Below are 24,945 nucleotides of genomic sequence, written 5' to 3'. Positions count from 1 at the left end.
TTTCTATCTCTGGCTCTGAGTTATCAATCATCAATTTAGCTGGTTTGGTTGAGACTACATTGGTTTCATCCCAATTCCAAGCTTCACTCTCCATAAACCTCAGATCTCTGCTATATGAGACTGTGTTGGTCTTAGGACTATACACTTTGTAAGCCCCTGTTGAGTGATAACCCAGAAAAATCAATTTCTCACCTTTATAATCCAACTTCTTCCTCCTACTATCTGATATATGTTTAAAGCATATAGATCCAAACACTTTGAAATGACTAACATTTGGTTTGAATCCTGTCCAAGCTTCTTCTGGAGTCTTGTTCTCCAACCTCTTAGTAAGGCATCTATTCAATATGAAGGCTGCTGTTGCAACTGCTTCTGCCCATAACTTCTTTGGTAGTTGCTTTGTTTTGAGCATACTTCTTGCCATATTCAACACAGTTCTATTCACTCTCTCAGCTGCTCCATTATGTTGAGGAGTGTATGGAGCAGTTATCTCATGAGTTATGCCTTCAACTTCACAATGTTTTTGAAACTCATGAGAGATATACTCTCCTCCACCATCACTCCTAATCAGTTTTAGACTCTTTCCACACTGCTTTTCTGCTACTGCTTTGAAGCTTTTGAACTTGACAAACACATCACTTTTCTTTTCTATTGCATAGATCCAAAGCTTTCTTGTGAAATCATCCTTGAAAGTCACAAAATATATGCTTCCTCCAAGTGAATTTGTTTCCATAGGATCACATACATCAGTGTAAACCACCTTAAGTGGTTGAGTGGTTTTAGTTGGAATTTGTGAGCAGAATGTATTTCTGGTTTGTTTGCTTGCAAGACAGTTATCACATACATCATTTAAGGCTCTGAAAGTAGGTAATCCTTGAACTATTTCACCTTGGCTCAGTAATTCAAGACTCTTGAAGTTAAGATGTCCAAATCTTTGGTGCCAAATCCACTTATCATCTGTTATGGATCCTAGACACTTTTGATTTCCAAGCTGAATGCCAATCTTGAAAGTCCTGTTTTGTGCTAGAGAGGCTTTCAAGACTAACACTCCCTTTTTGTTGAACACTTTGAACATCTTCTCTTCCAATCTCATCTTGTACCCTTTCTCAAGCAATTGTCCAAGACTTAGAAGATTGCTCTTCATTCTTGGCACATATAGCACACTTGAGATGTATGAGATTGATCCATCCTTCTTCTTGATCATTACTTTACCAATTCCTTCTGTCTTGATGATGCTATCATCAGCAAACTTGATTCTGGTTTCAATTGAATTGTCTAATGTTACAAACCAATCCTTGTTTCCTGTCATGTGATTAGAACAACCTGAATCAAGATACCAACTACTTGAATTCTGTTCTTGTTGATTTGTCACCATGAGTAGAGCATCATCTGATTCACTAATTTCTTGACAAGAATCAATGCTTCTGGCCATCAATAACATCTCTTCCTCTAATTCTTCATCTTTAGCTAGCCTTGCTTTTGCTTCTTTAGTATGGATGACTCTTCTTTCTTTACATTCTGAGACAAAGTGTCCCCAATTTCTGCAATTGAAGCACTGAATTTTGCTCTTGTCTTTCTTGTGCATTCCAACCAACTGATTATTCCCTTTCTTGGCTCTACTTACTTCACAACCATTACTCTGATTGCTAGAGTTAGTTCTTTGTTGTGAGTTCAGTCCAAGCTTGGAGTTATCAGTTTCAAATCTCCTACCACCTTGCCATTTTGCCTTGTCTCTTCTGAATCTATCATTCTGTCCAAGACCACCCTTCTTCTTGAACTGTGCACTCAAAGCATGATCTAATTGTCTATAAATCTGCCTCTCCATTAATATTTGCTTGCAATTCATCAATTGTAAGATTGTCAAGATCCTTTGCTTCCTTTATAGCTGCTACAATATGATCAAACTTTGGATGGAGAGTTCTGAGAATTTTCTCCACTGCATGTTGTTCCCTCAGTGTCTCTCCACACCCCTTCATTTGATTGATCAAGCCCCTTATCCTGTTGAGATACTCAGCTATGGATTCTTGCTCATCCATTTGAATCAACTCAAACTGTCTTTTGAGTGTCAGCAATCTCACCTTCTTAACTCTCTTTCCACCAGTGTAATTCATCTCCAATATCTCCCAAGCTTCCTTTGAACAAGATATTGCAGAAATCTTTTTAAAATTGGCTCTATCCACACATTGGTGGATCAAGAAGATTGCCTTGCAATCTCCCTTGCTTGCTTCCCTATACTCCACTGAATTTTCATCAGCCATTGGCATACTAGCTTTCACCACATCAAGGCATTCTTGAAACCCAAAAATCGCCTTCATTTGAATGCTCCAATGGTCATAGTTCTTGCCATCAAGAATTGGAAGATTCATTGCAAACCCATTTGAAGTTGCCATTCTTCTAACTAAACCTCAGAATTCCCTTCTGTCTTGTAGCTTCGTTTTAAATCTGTGAGCCTCACTCCTTGAAGCTTCTTGCACCCAATCTTTGCACCACCACAGACCCTGACCTTATAGCTCTTGATACCACTGTTGGAGTTGGAAATCAAAGACTTAGTTGTTTCCTTGCTTTTGTTGCAGAACAGAAAAGAAAGTAAGAAAAGAATAGAGAAGAGAATTGTGTATAGAGATGAGATGAAGTTGAGTGTTTGTGTGAGAGTTATTGGAAGAATGAATTAGAATAGTGAATGAGTGAATCTTGCATCAATAGAATGAAAAATCTGAATCATTATATTTTGGTATATGTATTAACTACTATTTGAATTACAATATACTATTTATAGAAGGATTACAACTAACTTCTAATTAGCAATGAATTACATTTTAACAGGAAGTGCATATTTGCATTTCACATTTTGCAGTACCTGTGATTTTTAGTCTGAAAACATTCTGTGTAAATATTACTATCAGGTCATCGCACAATTTATAATCTCTACCAGTATCATAGCCTATCTCATTTTACCAGTATTTTGCAACATATTATATTATATCATAACATCATATCTTATTATATTTTACTATACTAATTATACATTTATTTTACTTGTTAATAAAAAATGTTATCTGTTCGCTTATAATAATAAAAATTATATATAAAATCAGCTTTAGATTGAAATCATTATAATTAGTAATCTACACTCAAATTTTCTCTAGATTCACACATATATATATATATATATATATATATATCAGAGTATAAATTGCAATGTACATATTCAAGAAGTCTTTTTTTTTTCATTTAATAAAATTGAACTATTTGTCTATTATTTCTATTGTATTTTTTAACTATCATGTGGGACCCATGTGGAAAAGAAGTATCAATATAATGAACTAACAATATCAATATAATAAACTCGGAGATCTGTCATAAGTCATTAGTAATGCATTTTATAATATCATACACTTTTATTAAATAAGGTATGGCGTTCTTTATTAAATAAGGTAGGAGAAGAATATCAGAAGAGTTCTTAAATGTACATAAAGAAATATCACAAATTTCAGACACTATTAGATACAACTTCTGGACAGAAAATATCAATAAAACGAAAAATAATGTTACCAACACATAGTTTAATCAGCGTTACTCAGCGTTATTGATAGAAAAATATCACTATAAAAATCCGTCTTCACACCACACTGAGAGATCTATGTTGGATGTGAGTTCTATTATAGAGATTTTGATGTTTCCTTCATATGTCTTACATGTTTTATTATAGAACATAATAGATTAAATAGATGTAATCACAACTAACATTGTTCCAATTTTTAACCATAAAAAAGGATCTAGAACATTTCAGTGCTAAAGAATAAAATTTTGAACAAAAATTCAAGTAATGTATAACAAAGATCCAATTTTTAAAAATAAAAAAAGATCTAGAACATTTCTATACTAAAGAATGAATATTTAATCAATAAGTCCGGGTAATGTATAATAAATGTCCAATTTTTAAACATAAAAGTAGAGTCCAGAACATTTTTACGGTAAAGATTATATTTTTAAGCAAAAAATGTAAGAAATATACAATAAAGATATGATTTTTAACCATATAAATAGATCTAGAACATTTCTATGATAACGATTGAATTTTTAAGCAAAAATCCAACTAATGTATAATAAATATTCATTTTTAACGATAAAAATAGGATCTTAAACATTTGTACACTAAAAATCGGTTTTTTAAGGAGAAATGTAGAATAAGATACTTTGATACCTGATGTGTTGTGTTACTTTAAATATAGACCTAAATAAGAAGAAATGAAATAGGAAATAAGAAAGAAGAAATGAAAAGTAGCGGATTAGATAACATAACACAACTATCTACTAACACTTTCACTATTTAGTAACCACCTCACTATCTAGTAACATCTATGAAAAATATAAAAGTTATGGACATTTCTACACTAAAGAATGAATATTTAATCAATAAGTCTAAGTAATGTATGATAAATGTCCGATTTTTAAAATAAAAGTAGAATCCAGAACATTTTTACGGTAAAGATATGATTTTTAACCATATAAATAGATCTAGAACATTTCTATGATAAAGATTGAATTTTTAAGCTAAAATCAAACTGATGTATAATAAATATCCAATTTTTAACGATAAAAATAGGATCTAAAACATTTCTACACTAAAAATCGGTTTTTTAAGCATAAATGTAGAATAAGATACTTTGACACCTGATGTATTGTGTTACTTTAAGTATAGACCTGAAGAAGAAGAAATGAAATAGGAAATAAGAAAGAAGAGTACTGGATTAGATAACATAACACCATTATCTACTAACACTTTCACTGTTTAGTAACCACCCCACTATCTAGTAACATCTATGAAAAATAATAAAGTCATCTAACAGATTGAAAAAGAAGAGAAGTAAGAGGCCCTTGTAAACAAAACATAGAGTGAGATGATTGTAATAATGGTCAGAAAGAAAATAATGGACATGCAGAAAAGGTGGTGAACAGAAGAAAGTGAGAAACAACTAAGAAAGAGAGAAGAAAAAAAAGGAATAACTATGGAAACAGAATAAACGCAAAAAATAGTAAATGGAGGGGTAAGAAGAAGGAAAAGTGAAATGAAATGGGTATACATTTGAGACGTGTGTCAAAATGAGACGTGTGTCATAGGGGTGAGTGGAAAAAAAGGAGATGTGTGTCATTACATTTGTAAAATAAAGATGTAATTCATTTTTTTATTTTATTTAAAAAAGATATTTTGCTATTACAATTTTAACCCCTAAAAATACAAGTGTCAAATTTGTAGAATGTCTAAAATGGTAATTACAGCAGCCCATTGCATTCTTATAAAGAAGATAGTAGATAGTAGATATATTTGGCTAGAAACTTTTTACATGAAATAACACATTACTCATTTTCTTGGCTTCATGTTATGGTTGTGATTTGTGAAAAAAATCTAACTCTGGAACCACTTGGAGAGCACACCTTGTTGTTTCTCAATTTGCTTTGCTTTCTGATGCTTCAAGTTTAAAGTTTCACATTTGATTACCTGTTTGGTGAATGAATCTTTACGGATTAAATACCTATCTTGATCACTCAAAATTTGCAGTACTCAAAAATTGAAAAACTGTTTCAGAAAATATCAAATGTTGATAAAATTAGTCGAGTATTATAAAATATGCTAAAAATAATTAATTTGAGCCACATTTAATATTTTTTGGGAGCATTGTGGAGTCTTTCAATTTTTGAGAGACAAAATTGATACAAGTGAAATTTTGAAGGGACAAAAATAAGTATTTACTTATCTTTAAAATACCATCTGGGTCCTACCAATACTTTTTCTCATTGAAATTCATATGTTATCTGCATCAAGTTCAACACTTCAACTTGACCTTGATTCTATAATAAATTAGTTATCTTCATTTGTTTTTCTTAGCTATATAGTTTGTGATCTTTGGTGGTGTTCTTAACTTTGCTTAGTGTGAATTGTTTTTCATAGGTTGAATAAAGAAGACAATCAACACACTGATCTAATATGGCTTCAGAGAATGGCCTTGATGAGGCCACAACATCAAATGATCCTCCTACAGACACAAATGGCGAAAAGAGCAAACAAAAAGAGAAAGAGAAACCTGAGACTGTTCCATTTCACAGGTTGTTCTCTTTTGCAGACTCAACTGATATTCTTTTGATGATTGTTGGAACCATTGGTGCCATTGGAAATGGAATAAGTATGCCTCTCATGACATTATTGTTCGGTCAAATGGTCAATGGCTTCGGAAGTAACCAGATAACGGACAATATAGTAAAAGAAGTCTCCAAGGTTAAAATCAGAGAAATGAGATAATATTCTTAGAGTTTTGTTCAATTGTGGTAATCTTCGGTTGTATTTTGTGATTGACGTGGTTCTGCTTGCAGGTCTCTCTGGGATATGTATACTTGGCTATAGGAAGTGGTTTGGCAGCATTCCTTCGTAAGTATATAGTATATATTGCAATTGAGAATGTGATATCAAGAACTGATACAAGCAATCTCTTGCCACACCTCATAGTTTGTGAGCAAAGGACAAGTACTTTGTACATAAATTTTTTAAGTGTTTCGAGAAGTTGTATGATGAGTCAATCATCCAAATAATATTTGTTCTATTGCAATTAAGATCGCACAATGTTTTTTGTATATACCACAATTAACTTTGAATCATTAGACTGAAGCTGACAGAAGGATTTCATTTTTGTTCCAGAGGTTAAATGTTGGATGATCGCAGGGGAGAGACAAGCTGCAAGAATAAGGGGATTGTATTTGAAAACTATACTAAGGCAAGATGTTGCTTTCTTTGATAAGGAAACGAACACCGGAGAGGTGATAGGGAGAATGTCAGGTGACACTGTTCTCATCCAAGATGCAATGGGAGAGAAAGTAAGTAATATTATAGACTTCGGATTGAAATATGTGTAGGAGCAAAAACTGGTTTTGAATTTACCGAAACATTGCTTGTCTGAACAGGTTGGCAAGTTTGTACAGCTAATTGCATCATTCATTGGAGGCTTTGTGGTGGCATTTGTCAAAGGGTGGCTTCTTACTTACCCTTGTCATGATGGCCACTTTTCCACTTCTTGTTGTCTCGGGCGCGACCATGACCATCATCATAGGCAGGATGGCTTCTAGAGGTCAAACTGCTTATGCAAAAGCAGCACATGTAGTTGAGCAGACAATTGGATCAATAAGAACTGTATGTTGTAAAACCAAAGCATAGTATATGGAAAATTCTATAGTTTCTCAGTAACATGTGCTTATTTCTTGCTATGATATTGACAATGGTTTATTTTCATTTTCTTCCAGGTTGCATCTTTTACTGGTGAAAAACAAGCAGTATCTAGTTATAACAAATTTCTCGAGGATGCTTACAAGTCAGGAGTTCATGAAGGCTCCATTGCCGGAGCAGGACTAGGCACTGTTATGCTTGTTGTTTTTTGTGGTTATGCCTTGGCTATATGGTTTGGTGCAAAGATGATAATGGAAAAAGGATATGATGGTGGCACAGTGATCAATGTTATTACTGCTGTGCTAATGGCATCTATGTAAGTAATAGCTTAATTTAAATGTTATTTTTTTCTCTTCATTTACTCCAACACAGATCACACACGGTTATGGTGATAAATTGATTCAAACATATACTTATTTACATAATTTGTTTTCATACTGATGTATATTTAAGGTCTCTAGGCCAGGCATCACCTAGCATGAGTTCTTTTGCTGCGGGTCAGGCTGCAGCTTTCAAAATGTTTGAAACAATTGAGAGGAAGCCAGAGATAGATGCTTATGACCCAAATGGAAAAAAATTAGAGGATATTCAGGGTGAAATAGAGTTAAGAGAAGTGTATTTCAGTTATCCAGCAAGACCTGATGAGTTGATATTCAATGGATTTTCTCTTCATATAGCTAGCGGCACAACCTTAGCTTTAGTTGGACAAAGTGGAAGTGGAAAATCTACAGTTATCAGCTTAGTAGAAAGATTCTATGATCCACAGGCAGGTGAAGTTCTTATTCATGGCATTAACCTGAAAGAATTTCAGCTTAGGTGGATCAGAGGGAAAATTGGCCTTGTCAGCCAGGAGCCAGTGTTGTTTGCATCTAGAATTAAGGATAACATTGCATATGGAAAGGAAGGAGCAACAATTGAACAAATAAAAAAGCAACTGAACTCGCAAATGCTGCTAAGTTCATCGATAAATTGCCACAGGTTCTAGGTTCTAGCCATACTACAACAGTTTCAAACCTATTTCTTGATTCATAATCTTTAACTTGTTAACGTTGAGCATTTTACTTTTGCTTCCAGGGATTGGACACAATGGTTGGTGAGCATGGAACTCAGTTGTCTGGTGGACAGAAGCAACGCATTGCGATAGCAAGAGCAATCCTAAAAAATCCAAGGATTCTACTTCTAGATGAAGCTACAAGTGCACTTGATGCGTAGTCTGAAAGGGTGGTGCAAGATGCGCTAGACAGGATCATGGTCAATCGCACAACTGTTGCTGTGGCCCATCGCCTGAGCACTGTGAGAAATGCTGACATGATTGCTGTAATTCATAGAGGGAAGATGGTTGAGAAAGGTATGTCAAAACATGGTTTCTTTTCACTTATTCAGTCATTGTTTTGTTTATCCCTCACTACAACTTTATTTGTTTATTAACCAGGTACGCACTCAGAATTACTCAGGGATCCTGAGGGAGCTTACTCTCAACTTATACGTTTACAAGAAGTAAACAAGGGAACAGAAGAAACTGCAGATCATTGGAAGAAGAGTGAACTTTCAGCAGCATCCTCTAGACAATCTAGTCAAAGGAAGTCTCTTGGAAGATCTATTAGTCGAGCATCATCCTTAGTGAATAGCATTCGCCTTTCATTTTCAGCTTCTCTTCGTTTATCTGCAAGAGTTAACGGCATTGATACTGAACCTAAAAACTCACAAGCCAAAGAAAAATCACGGAGGTTCCACTGTGGCGCCTTGCTTCCCTCAACAAGCCAGAGATTCCAGTGCTTCTGATTGGATGTGTAGCTGCTGTAGCAAATGGTGTTATACTTCCAATATTTGGCCTGTTGATTTCAAATGTCATCAAAACATTTTATGAACCTTTTGATAAGATGAAAAGGGACTCAAATTTTTGGTCGATAATGTTTATGGTCCTTGGTATTGCATCATTCCTGATAATACCAGCACGGGCATACTTTTTCTCTGTGGCTGGATGCAAGTTAATCCAACGTATCAGGCATATATGTTTTGAGAAGGTGGTGAACATGGAGCTTGGTTGGTTCGATGTGCCTGAGAACTCAAGTGGTGCAATTGGTGCAAGGCTCTCGGCAGATGCTGCATCTGTGCGTGCCCTTGTTGGTGATGCCGTGGGACTATTAATCGGAAATTTAGCAACTGTGTTAGCAGGTTTGATTATTGCTTTCACTGCAAGCTGGGAACTGGCGTTGATTATTCCTGTCTTGATTCCCCTAATTGGACTAAAGGGATATGCTCAAATGAAATTCATGAAAGGATTCAGCGCTGATGCAAAGGTGAGTTTATTTTTCATAGTTATTTAAAGCTATATAAGTAACTACAATTAGCATATGTTTGATTAGCATATTGTGCATTCTAGATTGTTTATAATCAATCTTACTGAGATACTTTCCAGAAAAAGTAAAATAAAATGAATACATGCAGTTAGAATCATAGATTATGTGACAGATTATCAATATAGTAGCATTGTTGCAGATGATGTATGAGGAAGCAAGCCAAGTTGCTAATGATGCTGTTGGAAGCATAAGAACAGTAGCTTCTTTCTGCGCAGAAGATAAGGTTATGGAACTATACAGGAAGAAATGTGAAGGTCCTATGAAAACAGGGATACGCCTAGGGTTGATCAGTGGATCAGGGTTTGGAGTTTCATTTTTCTTACTGTTTTGTGTCTATGCAACAAGTTTCTATGCTGGAGCTAGATTTGTGAAGGCAAGGGAAGATAACATTCGCAGATGTTTTCAGGGTACTAACTCTTTCACACTTGTCCAAAATTCACTATCAACTTGTGGAGAATAAGTATACTAGTATTACATTCAGCAATTTAATTTTCCTTCTAAAGGTGTAGTCATTTTCATGTTTTTCAGGTTTTCTATGCGCTAAGTATGACATCTGTTGGAACTTCCCAATCAAGCTCTCTTGCTCCTGAGCAAAGCCAAATCAGCTACTGCGTCCATATTTGGAATAATCGATAAGAAGTCAAACATAGATCCTAGTGATGAGTCTGGTACCACGCTGGAAAGTGTCAAGGGAGAAATTGAACTTCGTCATATAAGCTTCAAGTATTCATCTAGGCCGGATATAAATATTTTCAGAGACCTAAACCTGACTATCCATTCTGGCAAGGTAAAGTTTGAGTTTGAACTTTTTCAACTCCTTTTCATATTAAAAGGCAGCTGAATTAAATTAAATGTCATAGTTAAAGTAAGCTGATGGTAACTATTAAAATTGTTGTTACAGACAGTGGCTCTCGTTGGTGGAAGTGGAAAATCCACAGTGATTGCCTTGTTACAAAGATTTTATGATCCTGATTCAGGTGAAATCACACTTGATGGGATACAAATTCGGCAGTTACAGCTCAAGTGGTTAAGGCAGCAGATGGGATTTGTAAGCCAAGAACCAGTGCTGTTCAATGAAACTATTCGCGACAATGTTGCCCATGGTAAGGGAGGCAATGCAACTGAAGCAGAAATCATAGTTGCAGCAAAAATGGCCAATGCACATAGATTCATCACTGCTTTACAACAGGTAAAAAAAGTGAAAATAAAGCACTGCCAAACATTTTTTCAGTCTTCCTTGTTTGGAAAATTACTCACCTAACCTAGTGCAATTAAGATGGGAACACTATGTCAATACATTATTAATTAGTAGAAAAATGTTATTATATCAAAACTTAATTTTCACTATCTATCATAACCATTGATGTGATTGAGTTAAGTGTACCTTAGTCCTGTAAGTTGTTGCATAAATTTCTCTCCAAAGTAAACTTTCCCTCTGATTGTGTGAATTGTTCAAGTAGGAAAATGTACTTAACTTCAAGATTTTCATTACAGGGTTATGATACTATTGTGGGAGAAAGGGGAACTCAATTGTCAGGTGGACAAAAGCAACGAGTAGCCATTGCGCGCGCTATAATTAAAAGTCCAAAGATATTGTTACTAGTCGAAGCCACAAGCGCGTTAGATGCTGAGTCAGAGAGAATTGTTCAAGATGCATTAGACAAAGTCACGGTGAATAGGACTACCGTGGTTGTGGCGCATCGCTTATCTACGATAAAAAATGCGGATGTGATTGCTGTGGTGAAGAATGGAGTTATAGTGGAAAAAGGAAGGCATGAAACACTCATTAACATCAAGGATGGATTTTATGCTTCCTTAGTCCAACTTCACACAAGTGCTGCAACAGTGTGAATTTTTCCTTTTATTTAATCCACTACTTCTTTTTACTCGATTTTAAAAGTGAATATGAAAGCCAATACATAACTCTTGTTTTCCTTTTTATGTAACAAAATTGATTCATATTGTTGTCATTGATGTAATTCCCAGTGCCTACAATTAGTCTCAGTATAGATTATAGATATTGCAAATTTTACCATTAGTATTGTAATTGTAATCAATATAACTTCGAATTTCTTTCTTTATTTATAATTTTATGTTTGTTCATATATTCTCCCTATCATGATGACAAAGTTGAAGCTGAAACATACAAGCCAATATTTGTAAGTTGTGAATACATTTAAAACCTACATATTTTCTTAATGTGGTACTGTTCTGTGAGATTTCCTGCTGTGTTAATTATTCATTGAAACTTGTGAATTTAGAATTCAGAAGCGAGGAGATAGAGCCTGGATTCTTAATAATAGCTATGAAATAAACTTGGGAGTCATAAGATTGAGTGGCCCATGAATTTCTTGGAGTGAGGAAGCTTAAAAGGATGTATCAGTGATTTGTCCAATTTTATGTACCATTTTTCTTTTATTAGTATGTTACTAATATAGACCTTGCAACAGAACTCTGCGGCATGAGCTTCTTGACTTGACTTTGCCATGGAAATGCCTTCTTACACTTAAAGCATAGTTGATATATTTTCATTTTTATTTTGGGTGGGTAGGGTGAAGGGGCTAATAAGCTCAATAACTTGTCTTGCTAAAATGTGTTCATTTAAGAAAAGCTTAGTTTAAAATTACAGATAATTCACCAAAACAGAACGTAATAAGATAACATTTTAGAGCTAGGCATATAACATGATTGCATTTCCTTTATAAATAAGTAGATCTAATGAGCCACACTAACAGGTGCACCTCATGTATGAAGCAAAGAACAAATGTTACATAAAAAAGTTTATCCATCCCATGTATAAATTATAAGGAATCTATATTACATAGAAAATGGACATATCAAAGTTATCAACAGATCTTTCTCTAGATTGAGAATCTCAACTTTTAAATACATTGTCTATCTTGGGGATGATTCATTTCCATCTTTGCTGATCACTGAACATAGAACCTGCCTTGAAATATGCGTTTCAAGCTCCCTGGATACACCAGTTAGCTTTAAGTCAAAACTGCTTCGAAATTTGTTTTGTGGAGAAGCTAGTATGCTGCTAGAAAACACTGTTGGTGAGCTTAATCTCCTTCTTGGGCTTGAAAATCTTCCTGGTGAAAGTCTACCTTTTGCCATACTAGGTGTTAAGCCAGATGCCTCAATGCCCACATTTCTATCTGCATTCATCAATGGTCCACATTTTGTCTCTACCGGAAGAGGTTTTAACGAGTTATTATTTTCGCCTGTTTGCTTTTCTTTCACAAGCCTTTCCCTGGCCTTCTCAGCTGCCAGCATGGCTTTCTCTCTGGTGAACTTTATGAGTTTCCATGGGTTAATGCTTACATGGAATTTCTGTTTCTTGATCAAGGGGTCAGGCATGATTTCTCCTTCAATCCGAATAGACAACCTAGGTGAGCCCTGAAACTCAAAAGACACTAGCCTGTAAGATTTAAGTCAAAATTATGGCATTAAAACTGATGCAGCCTACTATCTAATTCTTACCTGGTTTTTGCACAGAAACCTTGACATTAGTGTTGGTTTTTCGGGTGAATCAAAATCAATGCTCTCATCATCTGAAGAGAAATCAGAATCATCAAATGATTCGAGTTCCATGGCTTCGTTATTTTCTTTCATTGCCAGGATATAGTCATAGGTTCTCATCCCCTGCATTAATAAAACGCATAATAATATGAGTCAGTACCAACCAACATTCCAGCAAAAGAATAAAAGCGTAATGAAATCAATTCATGGGATGAAAAGCATAGTAGTATCACAGGCTATTATGAAAAGCTAGTAGTATCACTTTGACAAAGTGACTATTAAATGTCTTATATTCTAATGAATAGTAATACATAATCGATAGATTCTATGAAGAAGAGAGAACTACCTTACGTATCAGAACCATATGAAAGAAGAAAAGCTGTCCCATTGCTGCTGAACTATATGCTGTCAATAAAAGAAGCAATACCTGTAACATTTCAGGAAGTTCAAAGCAAATCAAAAGTGATGTTAAATCCAAAATTAAAGTCTCTCATAGATTGCAGAAATGCACAAAATAATTCAGATGACTATTACACATATGGCGGCAAGAAGTCCTCTTGGAAACTCTACATAAAGCTTCTTCTGAAGCTCCTTTTCTATTCCTTTTTTATCCGCAAAGCACCTGACAAATATCGCAATTGCAGTCCCTCCTTCAATGATAAGCTGTACAAGTAACAGACAACCTTAGAAAAAAAGATCAACTAATGCCACTGAAACACTTCTATTTCTGTGTAAATTGCAAGAGAGTATAATACTGACCATTAACAGGACGAACATCATGAGAAGAAAGAACGTGGTGTAGTTCTTTTTTCCAATACAGTTATTCAACCACTGGAATAAACAAAACAAATACATATCATAATAAAAGAGTAGAGAGACTTCACAAATGCTATAACAGCAGAGTAATTACCCATTTTAGTCTCTCTTGGTTTTCGACCTTACCAGTTTGGTCATTCAACAATAGAAAAACCCAAAATGGTCTCAAATGTGGGTTAAACTAGTCCTTTTTGGGTCAAATTAGTTTCTAACAAGTGTTTTAAAACATGCTAAAAATGACTAATTTGACTCACATTTGAAATTTTTGTACATCATTTTGGGTTTTTTCAAATTTTGAGGGACCAAACCGGTAAGGTCGAAAAACATGAGAGACTAAAATGGATATTTACTCGAAACAAGTAATGACTAATACTGACCCTGCAATGGTGATCGAACCCTTCAACGCAGCGGTTGCAGGTCCTGCAGTGCTTACTGTGTTTTTTCACCTGATCAACAGAAAATGATAAGATTTTGAATGAAGGGCATAGTCTAAAATAAAATTAACTGACTCATTAGAAGCCCAATAAAACCATTAGATTAAATGCCCAAGTTTGTCCCTACAAAAATGCCCTCAAAGATTTAGTCCCCCGAAACGAAAATTCTCAATATGATCTTAAGAATCTTAAACGCTAATCAACTTAGTCCCCATTTAGAACTAACCTGTCCCTAAAGTTTGACCCGAAAAGGACTAATTTGATATTTGAGATTCCTAGGGACATTTGCATGCATATTGTTGTATTTACTCTAACATATTAAATAAGACTTTGAAGTTATTGAAAAAGAGGTACCTCAAAATCACAAAGTGTACAAAATGAGATATCATCATCTTTGATATTAGGGGAAAGGGCATCATCATCTTTAGTAACAAGGGGAAATGGGAGCAAAAGCTCCATCTGAGAACTCGTCTTCAACGGATCAAGGTACTTTCTCTGAATAAAAGTCCTAAGCAACTTCCTTTCCACTCTCCTAATAAACCTCATCACAATCTGACCCATAATAAACCCATAATTCAGCTTGGGAACTGAATTAGATTTAGCTTTTTTCTTCTTCCTGAAGCTGGTTTTGTCTGTTGGGTCAATTGAAGTACACCTTATAAACAGAAACATAACCGATAATGCCTGATAAAAAATACAAACAAAAGGGTCAATGGGTTTCTTAATAAAGCTGCGATTTTTACAAAAAATGCAGAAAATTGAGTTAATACCACAAAGGAGAAAATGAGAATGAGTGTGATTTCGGCTTTTGGGTTTCCTAGGAATAGTCCGAGGAAAGCGTAGAAACAAACCACCAGAAAAATGTAAACTGCCATTCCAACAAACTGCATGTGCCAGATTTCCAATCAGAAATAGAAACACAAAGTTGAGTCGACTAGATGGATCGAACGATATCGGCAATAATAAAAAATAAATGAAAAGAATAAATGGAATGGAACCTGTAAAGGGTGGAGAGGTGGTTGCCAGCCATGACGTCTCATGGTATGTGAAATGTGAATGGTAAAGCAGAGAGAGAGAAAGAGAAAAGAGTAGCTTCCTTCTTTTTTCAGAGTTTCCTCAACGGTCTTTGTTTTCAAAATTGAAGTGTAAGGCGCTAGATGCTAATCGACGGGTGGGATCTTCCTTTTTATCTTCATCCAACGGTTACCAGCAACTCTAGTTTTGTTTAACCAAAGTAAAGTACGACAAAGTTTATTTACCAAAACAAAAGACAGAGTCTGTGGAAGCTATGGGCTGTACTCTCTCCTGAATTTATGGGCTTTTCATTCAGTAACATTGATAGTCATTTCATTTGAAAAAAATTGTATATTTTCACATAGGACTAAACTTAAGGTGCAGTACCTTAGGACATCATTTTGGGTTTTTTCAAATTTTGAGGGACCAAACCGGTAAGGTCGAAAAACATGAGAGACTAAAATGGATATTTACTCGAAACAAGTAATGACTAATACTGACCCTGCAATGGTGATCGAACCCTTCAACGCAGCGGTTGCAGGTCCTGCAGTGCTTACTGTGTTTTTTCACCTGATCAACAGAAAATGATAAGATTTTGAATGAAGGGCATAGTCTAAAATAAAATTAACTGACTCATTAGAAGCCCAATAAAACCATTAGATTAAATGCCCAAGTTTGTCCCTACAAAAATGCCCTCAAAGATTTAGTCCCCCGAAACGAAAATTCTCAATATGATCTTAAGAATCTTAAACGCTAATCAACTTAGTCCCCATTTAGAACTAACCTGTCCCTAAAGTTTGACCCGAAAAGGACTAATTTGATATTTGAGATTCCTAGGGACATTTGCATGCATATTGTTGTATTTACTCTAACATATTAAATAAGACTTTGAAGTTATTGAAAAAGAGGTACCTCAAAATCACAAAGTGTACAAAATGAGATATCATCATCTTTGATATTAGGGGAAAGGGCATCATCATCTTTAGTAACAAGGGGAAATGGGAGCAAAAGCTCCATCTGAGAACTCGTCTTCAACGGATCAAGGTACTTTCTCTGAATAAAAGTCCTAAGCAACTTCCTTTCCACTCTCCTAATAAACCTCATCACAATCTGACCCATAATAAACCCATAATTCAGCTTGGGAACTGAATTAGATTTAGCTTTTTTCTTCTTCCTGAAGCTGGTTTTGTCTGTTGGGTCAATTGAAGTACACCTTATAAACAGAAACATAACCGATAATGCCTGATAAAAAATACAAACAAAAGGGTCAATGGGTTTCTTAATAAAGCTGCGATTTTTACAAAAAATGCAGAAAATTGAGTTAATACCACAAAGGAGAAAATGAGAATGAGTGTGATTTCGGCTTTTGGGTTTCCTAGGAATAGTCCGAGGAAAGCGTAGAAACAAACCACCAGAAAAATGTAAACTGCCATTCCAACAAACTGCATGTGCCAGATTTCCAATCAGAAATAGAAACACAAAGTTGAGTCGACTAGATGGATCGAACGATATCGGCAATAATAAAAAATAAATGAAAAGAATAAATGGAATGGAACCTGTAAAGGGTGGAGAGGTGGTTGCCAGCCATGACGTCTCATGGTATGTGAAATGTGAATGGTAAAGCAGAGAGAGAGAAAGAGAAAAGAGTAGCTTCCTTCTTTTTTCAGAGTTTCCTCAACGGTCTTTGTTTTCAAAATTGAAGTGTAAGGCGCTAGATGCTAATCGACGGGTGGGATCTTCCTTTTTATCTTCATCCAACGGTTACCAGCAACTCTAGTTTTGTTTAACCAAAGTAAAGTACGACAAAGTTTATTTACCAAAACAAAAGACAGAGTCTGTGGAAGCTATGGGCTGTACTCTCTCCTGAATTTATGGGCTTTTCATTCAGTAACATTGATAGTCATTTCATTTGAAAAAAATTGTATATTTTCACATAGGACTAAACTTAAGGTGCAGTACCTTAGGTGCTAGTATTATTGGTACCTAATCATATAATGACATGTGTAACCTTTTTTTATCTCACCTCACCGTCAACCCTATGTTAACTCACATTTAACCTTTCCTTCTTCCTTGTATGCTACTTCATATTCCTCTCTTTATTCCACTAACATAGTTATCTTGTTCATTCAATTTTTACCTTTATCATATTTCCCCTACCTTGCTCTAAGGAGATCAAACCAATATAATCAAGTTTTATATTGCATCTTCAAAATGAAGCAATTTTCATATATGATAACTTCAAAATCCACTTGATCCCTTTCTCTGCTTTCCTCCTCTCATTATTCTCTCTCTCTCACCAGAATCAATCTCTTTCTCTTTCTAAAACTCAATAATGGCACCAACCCTTTTTCCTCGTGAAGAAATGATTTAATATGTTCTTTTATGGAAGAAAGTGATTATCTATGAAAACCATATGACATAAAAACTTTAATGAAAGTTTGAAGTTATGTGATTTACTATTATAAGTCGAGATTGAGATGGATTTGGTAGTACAAGTTTTTTTTAACTTTTTGATTATGAAAATTGTGTTTCAAATTACTTTTTTCCTATTAGAGATGAGGTGAAACTTAGAAAATATGAAAAGATATGAATGGAGAATGTTCATTGAATAAAGAAGAGGAATGTGAAGCAAAAGACAGGAGATTCAAAAGGTTAAAAATGAGTTAATACCATTAACAATGGATTATTGGTTGATGGTGGGTGAAAAAAAGCTTATAGATGTCATAATATGATTGGATACGACTAGCACTTAAGGTACTAAGTGCAATACCTTAAGTGCTAGTCTATTGATACTCAATCAAATCACATAATGACATGTGTAACTTTTTTTTCCACCTCACCATCAACCACTAACCCCATGTTAATGGTGTTAACTCACATTTGATCATTCCTTTATGTTGCTTCATATTCCTCTTTTTATTTAACTAACATAGTTCTCTTAGCTCATTCAATTCTTACTTTTATCATATTTCTTCTACCTTGCTCCAAGGAGATCAAACCAATATAATCAAGTTTCATATTACATCTTTAAAATGAAGCAATTTTCATATACGATAGCTTCAAAATCCACTCGATCCCTTTTTTTGTTTTCCTCCTCATATTCTCACTATTTTTTCTCTCACTAGAATCAATCTCTTTCTCTCTCTAAAACTCAATAATGGCACCAACCCCTTTTCCTCAGTTGAGTGTTTGTCAAAACACACTAATAGTTAATAGATGATTTGTGAGATGGAAGGATGTTCTTATTTTCTCCAAGCAATATGTTCTTTGAGAGACAAAAGGATAAGGAGGAGAAAGAAAATATGATAAGTTTAAGATTAGAGGTTATAATTGTTGTTTTAGATATAGGCATTATATTACTTAGGGATGAACCTATCCTACCATGAAGAAGCAACTTTTGTGTCAGGGAGATGAAGACAATTTTTTTGGTATATTGACTTTGATGCAAGCAATTGTATGAGTGGGAAGAAGGACTTGCCTATCAATTATGATTAAATTCATATGGGGTAAAATGTCTTCAAATAGAGTATGTACGTACTAGAGGACAAAGATTATATTCTAATTCTCATAGGATGACAATGAATTTAGGTAATGTATTATTCAGACCCATTTAGTTTATTCATTTTTATACCTGGTCTTCATGAACAACTAGATAAGTTATACAAAAATTTAAAAACTAATTATGAATAAATTTTATGTATGTTTTTATAATTTTATATGATATTTAGGCCATCAAAAATGAGAAAAAATATAAAATATAATTTAAACACATTTTAAATTGTCTATCAAGCAAAACTCATTTTGCTAAAACAAATATAAAAAACAAATCACTTCAATATTATAATATGAAAAACTTATTTAGTAAGAATTGTTTAATCGATATAACATTACATCATAATTATAAATTAAAAAGATAATATCATTATTCAACAATATAACATCACATTTTTGGATTATCATTGTGTTTTAATTTTGTTACTACATGTGTATATATAAGAATTTAGGAAGGAATTATGGGTTTATGTACCATTTTATAGACCTAGACCTGTCTAACAATAAATTTTAAAACATTCAATATCAATTATACCTGGTCCAAAAATATGAACTTAACCTTACACATTATTAGTATCATCTATAGTTCTTCATACTCATTATCATCCATACTCATAAAAGAAAAAAGTAACTAGGAATATGATAAAAGGTGAAAGTACCTTTGAGTTCATGAAAGTTGGAAAAGAAAATCTACACTTTCAACTAAATAATATTTATAAATTATATGTACCAAAAAAACTGAATAATATTTATTGATAAAAGTGTGGGTATTTTTCTTCATTTTACTACAAATGTTATAAAATTATCTTCATTTAACGCTGCTCCTCAATTAATAGATTATTGAAACAACAAAATAAAAATTTGACAGATTGAAGAAAAATAATAATAAATGTTATTAGATAGAAAGCATAAAATGTCTATAATTAAGAGAAACAGTGGTCCTTAGAGTGAGAGACCCATGAAATTGATATTTCTCCAATGCATAGAAGTTATTGTCTTCAAATGGCACTTAATACACAAGTAATAGAAATCTCCATCATCCTACTATTCATTTCAGAACAAAATCAATGGTGCAGTTCTGCACTACTTACCCACTCTTATAGCAAACTCAATTTACAAGAGAGTTATAACTTATCCAAATTACATTTTCCTAGTATATACTATATAGTGGTTGCATATGTGGCAAATGGCAGCCACCAAAAGCTACAAAAATAATGAGAATTGCACGCCACAGATAAGTGGGATTATAAATCCAAAATTGGCATTTGTGGATGCATCATGTACGCGCTGCGTTGATCAAGTCATGCCAACCCATTCATCTCATTTTGGTGGGGAAACCACTAATGACCCAAATTGCACTTCCATTTCACCACTTTCATTTTGGAATATTGACTTTAGAATATAAAGATTTATCAAATTCATCTATTATTTTGGTGAAATTGTACCATTAAATAAATAAATTTTAGACTAAAAGTTTAAAGAAAAACAATGTATTGGACCAATTTGAAATAAAAATAACTTAAACGGCTGATTTCAAGATAGAAATTAACTTAGAGAACTTCATTAAAATAAAAAAGTTATTGGACTAAAGTAAAAACAATGTCATAGTGTAGGCTTATGTCAACATTCCACAATGCTCCCACAATATTAGTCAACAATCAATTATTTATGTCATTTCCACAAGCCAAAGGATCACTATATGCATTGGTGTGTAGGATGGCACAAAAAAACTTCACGTTTCAATATGAAAAAGTCAATTTGCTGAACAAGTCAATTTTTTTGACATTTCCCTTATCAAATGGTGTCTATAAAAGCCTTCCAGCTTGTTCATACTCTCAAAACAAACACAATTTGTTAATTACATCTAACTTCAATATTTTTATATAGCAAATGGCATTCTCACTTTCCTCTTGTGTGGTCTTCATATTTTGCTTTAATCTTATGTTTTATCATTCACATTTAGGTGCTGAAGCTTATTTCCCACCCATAACACCAATCTCTTATCTTATTACAAAAAATCTTTTTGACTCCATTTTCCTACACAAAGATGATACTGCATGCCCTGCCAAAAACTTCTATACATATGAGTCATTCATTCAAGCATCAAAGTGTTTCCCAAGGTTTGGTAGTGTTGGTAGTTTAAGTACAAGGAAACGTGAGATAGCTGCATTTCTAGCTCAAATATCTCATGAAACAACTGGTGGATGGGCTACTGCACCTGATGGACCTTATGCTTGGGGCTTGTGCTTCAAGGAAGAAGTTAATCCTCAAAGTGAGTACTGTGATTCCACTAACAAAGAGTGGCCTTGTTACCCTGGAAAAACTTACAAAGGCAGAGGGCCAATTCAACTTTCTTGGTAATATACATATAGTCTTTATATATTATTATGGTTGGAGAAGTTGTTAATGTTCCTTTGAAGTATTAGATACATGCTACATTAGCAATTATTAAAAGTATGGTTAGGATTTAGGAAAATATGACACATAAAAACTAGTGTATTCAATATGTAGAGAAGAAGTTCCAGTTTCTGATAAAAACTTACATTTTCTTAAGGTTTAAATAAGCCTTTGGTCTATGAGCTCTAAGGCAAGAGGTCATGTATTTCCCTTTAAGGATTGGGAGAATCTTAAGTGTCTCTTTTGGTGGTATTGTTGGCAACCATATGTCATGTCTTTCCTTTAGAGTTTGTTTACGAGTTAAGTTTTGGAGGGAAAGAAAAAAAATAGAAAGCTATAGAGTCATCTTACTAGTGTAATTTTATGATTTTCAAGTCTTACTTTTCCCTCCAAAACCCAACTCGCAAAAAGACCCTAAGAAATTTTGTTGATACATTCGATCATTTTCTTAGTCTTGGCAGGGATTAAATTAAAAAATTGTAATATTTATAAGGACCAACAACATATCTATACATTTTTTTTTATTAATAATTATTACTAATTCTTGCTTTGTTAAAAAAAAAAATTTCTTTTCAAGTGTAATCCATTTGGCTTATTGATTAATTGGAATCCAATTTTGTGTAGGAACTACAACTATGGACCAGCAGGGAAGGCCTTAGGATTTGATGGACTAAGGAACCCAGATATTGTATCAAACAATTCATTGATTGCATTCAAAACAGCTTTATGGTTTTGGATGACAGAGCAAAAGCCTAAACCTTCTTGCCATAATGTCATGATTGGAAATTATGTGCCATCAGAAGCTGACATAGAAGCTAATAGAACTGTTGGGTTTGGATTGGTGACTAACATAATCAATGGTGGACTTGAATGTGGAATTCCTCATGGTTCTAGTGTCAATGATCGGATTGGATACTTTCAAAGATATGCTACCTTGTTTAATGTGGATACAGGACCTAACTTGGATTGTGCATATCAGAAATCCTTCTAAATTTTCATTTTTTTAGCATGTTTTATTTTCCTTTTATCTTATAATACTAGAATGCATAAGCCAAGTTTGTGCCATTTTATGTTTGTAGTTTATCATCATTTGAAGTTGAAGAATACAAAGTTTTCGAAACCCTTGATATGCTATAAATCTAAAAGTTGCCACGAAAGTTGTCACAAAAAATAATGACATTTACAAGTATGTTCAAGATGTCTATTACTGGATGAGATTGTTGATATATGACAGAATTTATTGTTGTTATTAAGAAAGCTGAAAAATGGCTTTTGGCCTCATTCAGAAAAGCTTTATGTTAAGTTGTTAGTCTTGAACACATAAAGTAAGCTATCATATTCATATAGGAGCAAACATAGCAACTCCAAGTTAATCAAAAATAATTCTTGCTGTGCTGAAACATTTTCCTCTGACAAAAGATGCGTATAAAATAAGTACTTTTTTACACTTCTGGCTCAAAATTCTGCTGGTTCTAGAACATTATGAAAGATTTTAATATGCAACTATAGAGGGTAAATATCCTTATATAACCCATCATTTCGTTTCTCTTGCTCCTCCTTTCATTTACTAATGATTTCTTCTATTGCTTATATCCAAAACATACTAATTATAGTGATTAGTGATCAAATCACTAATGTTGAGTCTCCCCTCTGCAGGATAAAACTAAAATCACAAATGTAGGAGATATATGCTTCATGCTTCTGCCATATATATGCTATGATTTAACACCCGAATGCGTCGACCCTTGTGATCTTCAACCTCTTTACAGTTGATAAGAACATCCTACAAGAACAAAATAAGAAGTAACATTAATGTTAATGCTCAAAAGGGAAGAAAATGTAATGGTTAAAGAAACCATATTTATAACTTACTCCCAAGGTATATCCCCAACCATAACCAAATCCCCTTCTCCATCTTCATATGTTAACACATGGCATCTCTCTGGTTGCACTCTATCCATCTCATTCCCCCCTACATAGAAAGAACCATGTTCTCCTTGTTATTTTTAGGGATGAGGAAACAAAAGAGTGAGAAATGTGAGTGCATATATAGCAATAGAGTTTACATAGAATGGTAGTGTCAAACATTTGTTCAAGAGTTTTCACTAACTCTAGGTACCCATCATGAGCTAATAGATTGAGTTTTCTGCCAATAGGAATGCCTTCCATATACACCTTCACAAAGAAGCTCTCATCATTTACTTCAGCAGATTGTGTTGAACCACTTTGAAGTGGCTGCAATTGTTGCCGGTTCCTCCTAATATGAGTATGAAGCAAATACTTAATGAAAATGTTATGCTAACCTACAAATTAACTCATTATATAAAAATATAAAAATCAAAACATCCTACTATTCATGACTAAATTATGGAATGGAAACCAATGTTTGTTGTTTCCAAGTTTGGTTTGTATTTCTAATTAAGTAGGACATCATATATTTAATACAATTATATCAGTTATTTATGTTGGGTTACAAAACAAGTGATCTAATTAATGACAACCTATAAGACTTCTAAAAAAACTGATAACAGATATGGGCTTAATGGGTGGATACCCAAACGGTTGGCCTATAAGGTATAATGAAAACTCTATAACTCCTTAAATATGTTTCACCTACTCGACTAAGATTAGTTCGATTCAACTGAATGTGTATCATATTCTAAAAAAATGGGGTGGAATTACTTAATTCATGTTTTGTATACAAACCCTGACATAGAAGAGCCAACATGTTGAGTGATGGGAATGCCGAGTCCAAGCCTAAGATCTGTATGAAGTTCATCAGAATTTGCATGTGTAAGAGAAGATGCTGTTGAGATAAAAAGGTTGTTGTTGTTGTTGCTGTTGATAGATGAGGAGGAATTAGAACTTGTGGCTTTTCTCATTGTGGAAGTAGCTAGATGACAGAGAAAGCCGTCACCTTAATGAACTTTAAATAAACAAAGAAAGTGCACATATATGACAGTTCTATGAATGAGACTTTCTTATTTCAGCTACTGCACCATCCCAACATTGGTAACCACTGCGTGCTCTTTTTATTTCTCCTATGTGATTGGGAGATCTGATATGTTGTCATAGTAGCAGACAATTACACGTGTCTGCTAGCAAAAAATCAACTTGGGTGTTCCTTGTCTAGAATATGTGTTGACATGTTTTTATGTCATTGGAAATTTAACTTAGGCTTCTTAATTTATGTTCAACTTAACCAAGAATGTGGTGCATGTATCTATTTGAAGATTTTAAAAACACTTCAATTAGTGGAAAATTGAATAAAATGTTTGTTTATTCAAGTGTAAAGTTTTATATTAGATTTGATGGGAGAAATGAAAGAGTTTACAAGTACAAAATAACCATAAAACTAATATTTTAAGATTTTAGTTCAAAACGTGATGTTTCACTTTGTGCCTCTTCATTCTTCTCATACTTCAATAATAATAGTTGGCTCTAGTTGGAGATTACCCGATCGCACTCTAGTCAATAGACAATGTTGGCAGTTAATGTAGAGACAATAGTTAGACAAAGGTTGTGGTTAGTAATATATTGAGTCTTTTCTTAGGATGAAGGAATGAACCTAGACTGCATGGGCGAAATTGAGGTGGACAAGAGAGGCATTGATATCTGAAACCTAGTACATACAGGA

General features: G+C 34.0%; 3 protein-coding genes and 1 pseudogene across 4 annotated transcripts; 2 read left to right on the top strand and 2 right to left on the bottom strand.

The window, feature by feature from the left end:
* Positions 5,817-11,475, top strand: LOC109353602 (annotated as a pseudogene).
* LOC109353377 (protein S-acyltransferase 18) lies at positions 12,292-17,054 on the bottom strand. 2 transcript variants are annotated; one of them, XM_019595618.1, is made up of 9 exons: positions 16,916-17,054; positions 16,688-16,801; positions 16,272-16,601; positions 15,861-15,929; positions 13,855-13,926; positions 13,630-13,758; positions 13,442-13,522; positions 13,057-13,218; positions 12,292-12,972 (listed from the first exon to the last, which is right to left on the bottom strand). In XM_019595618.1, exons 1-9 carry the CDS (start codon positions 16,955-16,957, stop codon positions 12,466-12,468), a joined length of 1,506 nt encoding a protein of 501 aa, XP_019451163.1. In that variant the 5' UTR covers positions 16,958-17,054; the 3' UTR covers positions 12,292-12,465. The 2 variants fall into 2 exon arrangements, with proteins under 2 accessions (XP_019451163.1, XP_019451161.1); XM_019595616.1 differs by lacking the exons at positions 15,861-15,929; positions 16,272-16,601; positions 16,688-16,801; positions 16,916-17,054 and adding exons at positions 14,289-14,357; positions 14,700-15,029; positions 15,116-15,229; positions 15,344-15,482.
* LOC109353573 (chitinase 10-like) lies at positions 20,765-22,437 on the top strand. Its single transcript, XM_019595909.1, has 2 exons — positions 20,765-21,268; positions 21,933-22,437. The coding sequence occupies exons 1-2, from the start codon at positions 20,802-20,804 to the stop codon at positions 22,297-22,299; spliced, it is 834 nt and encodes a 277-aa protein (XP_019451454.1). The 5' UTR covers positions 20,765-20,801; the 3' UTR covers positions 22,300-22,437.
* Positions 22,733-24,264, bottom strand: LOC109354089 (auxin-responsive protein IAA20-like). The gene is made up of 4 exons (XM_019596446.1): positions 24,015-24,264; positions 23,375-23,565; positions 23,181-23,280; positions 22,733-23,091 (listed from the first exon to the last, which is right to left on the bottom strand). Exons 1-4 carry the CDS (start codon positions 24,188-24,190, stop codon positions 23,031-23,033), a joined length of 528 nt encoding a protein of 175 aa, XP_019451991.1. The 5' UTR covers positions 24,191-24,264; the 3' UTR covers positions 22,733-23,030.

The sequence above is a fragment of the Lupinus angustifolius genome, chromosome LG08 (assembly GCF_001865875.1).
Source record: "Lupinus angustifolius cultivar Tanjil chromosome LG08, LupAngTanjil_v1.0, whole genome shotgun sequence".
Lineage (NCBI taxonomy): Eukaryota > Viridiplantae > Streptophyta > Magnoliopsida > Fabales > Fabaceae > Lupinus > Lupinus angustifolius.
This window is presented reverse-complemented; position numbering and strand designations above follow the sequence as displayed.